A 2,945-nucleotide genomic window follows, 5' to 3' on the forward strand; every position below is an offset into this window, starting at 1 on the left:
CCAATGGTCACCCCCTCCTAAACAAATATTATAAATAAAAAAACAGATAATAGAAAATAAATTAGAGTTGAGAACAAAATAACTTGTGAGAATATAGGAGTCACGTTGTCACTGTCCTAAAATTGTTTTTCTTTCCCTCATGAAGGTATTAACGGAGTAAAATAATTTCAAGAAAGTGACAGAATTAAATGGGTAATCAAAACAATGTTTGGAACACAATGAGTGATGGAGTAATAATATTTTATTTTTATTAAAAATATTCTAACACAGTCTACTAATTGGATTTCTAAATTCTCTTATTCATTGGTGTACTCGAAAGAGAATCCTGAAATCATAATGATTGACATTTTTTTTTTCTTCTTTCAATCGACTTAACTTAGATCAATAGCATGATGAACCAAAAGGTTCCTAGGACCTATTATTAAGAATTGTGATTTACAATTCTCATTAACAACATTAACCAACAAGGGAACCAAGATCAGAGCCTCCTTCTCTGAGCTGTGTAACCTCTGTTTCCATGATTGCCTCTTCCTAGTTGTTGCATACCGAAAATCCTCCAAAGAACATGATCAACATGTCCATAGTACCATCTCCTCCATCTCTTTCAGAATACAAGAGACCATATGATGATTCCCAACCCAACCACAAATCCAATTTCAGCACCTACGATATCCCAATCAATCTCAAGCCCATAATTCAAATGTTTATTTACTTCAAATGTTGGTAGTGACAAGCCTTCCATTCTGTCATCTAGGCAGCTTGGTTTTAATGAAGGCCTGCATAAGCCTTTATTCCCTCGGAATGACGCTTCTGTGAATGTTTGGATTTGGCCTCTTGGTATCATCCCCTCTAGTTGATTGAATGAGAGGTTCAAGACTGAAAGGAAAGTGAGGCTTGCAAGCTGTGGAGGGATCTCCCCTATCAGGTTGTTAAGTGAGAGGTCGAGTGATTCAAGCTGTTTCAAGTTTCCGAATGTTGAAGGGACTTGACCTGTGAAGTCATTTTGCGATAAGTTGAGAACATAAAGAGATTTGAGGTCTCCAATCTCCTTCGGTATCTCCCCTTGGAAATTGTTGCATGAGAAGTCGATGCTGGTGAAGACATTCAAAATTGTCACAAGCTTCATCTGTAGACGTTTGTTTCTCACTGTTACCACGTCTTGGTAGTAAACATGGTTGAGTGATAAGAATTCAAAGCGCAGGAGATTAAGTTTGGATGATGCTTCTTCTTCATTGGCCATCATTGACTTCCAGTTGAAGAAAAATTATGGCAGCAGCTTCCCACTAAAATTGTTGGAAGCAAGGTCAACAATTTGAAGCATTGGCCATGCGGGTTTGATTGCTGGACATCCTATAGGTCCGTGAAATTTGTTGGATCGCAATACAAGAACCCGTATATTGGTTGAGTTCATCAACCAGTAGGGAAAGGTACCACTTATCAGAGTGTTCCCAAGGTTCAAAACCTCTAGCATTGTGCAGTTATCCAGAGATTCTGGAACCTCCCTTTCTAAGCGATTGTCACTAAGGTCTGGTGTCTGTAAACCACAATTCTTTGGAAATGTCATTGGAATGCTGCCACATAGATTGTTTTTACTTAAATTTAGTACCCTGAGTGTGTCATTCCATTCTCTGGCATTCCTTTCAATTAAACATCGTGGTATTGTGCCACTAAAAGAATTGTTAGACAAGTAGAGCACTTCAAGGTAAGTAGCATTGCACATTGATTCGGGGATAATTCCAGTGAGGTTATTATCTAAAAGAGAGATAAAATAAACAGAGGAGACGAAATTGCCAATATTAGTAGGGATTGAAGAGGAAAATCAATTGCTCTAGTAATTCACATAGAAAATGTATCTCAATGGTACTGGGATTTTCCCAAGGAGCTTGTTAGAATGCAGGTCAAGGACATCGAGACTAGGAATTTCATAGGGTTCCTGAATCCCCACAAGGAAATTATGGGAAAGATTCAAGTAAAGAAGACTGCCATTACCAACTTCCCAAATCCAATTAGGTATTTCCCCATAAATTTGGTTGTTAGAAAGGTCCAAGTAAAACATTAATGATTGGTTCCGTAGATCAGGAAAACTTTGCAACTTGCAGGAAGCCAGTCCTAATGAGTAGATCTTGGGGAACAAGGGCAGGCTAGAGTAACTTCCATTTGTTTCGATTGACAAGCCATTGTATGAAAGGTCGAGCCGTCTAAGTTGATGGCGGGTCTGGATCATTTCTAGTTGCATAATGCCACTGAAGTTTTTGGAAGAAAGATCAAGGACAACTAAGCTTCTAAGCTCAAAAAATGACATGGGAACAAACCCTTCTAATTTGTTGCTACTCATGTCGAGGAAAGCCAAGGAAGAGGAAGATGCATTTGGAAATTCAGCAATTTGACCTTCAAACTGGTTAAAGGGAAGATCGATTATCTGCAGTGATAAGAGTGTAAACAGAGAATGAAATATTCCCTTTAAATGAATTGTGGCGTAGATTGATATCTGCAAGATTCCTAAGGCCTTCAAAGTGGGTGAAAGGAATACGACCTGATAAATCATTATGAGAGAGGTTTATGTGAAAAAGATTTGTTGGAAATGAAGGGATTGGACCAGTGAGCATGTTAAATGACAAATCCAAATTGCCAAGTTGGGTAAGGTTTTCCAATGAATTTGGAATTGGTCCGGTGAAATTGCAACTTCCAAGAATTAGTATAGACAACCCCTCAAGATTACCAATAGAATTTGGTAATTTCCTTGAAAAGTTTGTGTAGCCAAGTAAAAGGGTCTGAAAAGAGGTTTTCTGAGGAAATTCAGGCAGAGGGCCTTCCAGTAATCCATTGTCTGACAAGTCAAGAGTTTGAAGTGTTGGTACCTTGATGATCTTTTCCGGCAAAGTTCTAAACAACTGACAATTTCTGAGACGCAAAGAAGTCAAATTTGAGAAATTCGCAATGAATTC

General features: G+C 38.3%; 1 protein-coding gene across 1 annotated transcript; it reads right to left on the bottom strand.

Moving 5' to 3' along the window:
• Positions 1–1,264: 1,264 nt before the first annotated feature.
• LOC145800265 (receptor-like protein 35) lies at positions 1,265–2,335 on the bottom strand. The gene is made up of 2 exons (XM_082889928.1): positions 1,990–2,335; positions 1,265–1,752 (listed from the first exon to the last, which is right to left on the bottom strand). The coding sequence occupies exons 1-2, from the start codon at positions 2,333–2,335 to the stop codon at positions 1,265–1,267; spliced, it is 834 nt and encodes a 277-aa protein (XP_082746054.1).
• Positions 2,336–2,945: the final 610 nt, after the last annotated feature.

Source organism: Camellia sinensis, chromosome 10 (genome assembly GCF_055761805.1).
Source record: "Camellia sinensis isolate YWXY chromosome 10, ASM5576180v1, whole genome shotgun sequence".
In the NCBI taxonomy this organism is placed as follows: domain Eukaryota; kingdom Viridiplantae; phylum Streptophyta; class Magnoliopsida; order Ericales; family Theaceae; genus Camellia; species Camellia sinensis.

What these genes read in the sequence shown, in the direction of transcription:
- LOC145800265 (XM_082889928.1), bottom strand. Translation starts at nt 2,335, where the DNA reads ATGAGTAGCAACAAATTAGAAGGGTTTGTTCCCATGTCATTTTTTGAG. An exon ending in TAATTGGATTTGGGAAGTTG is followed by an intron (nt 1,753 to 1,989) that starts GTAATGGCAGTC and finishes TCTCTCTTTTAG; the next exon opens with ATAATAACCTCACTGGAATT.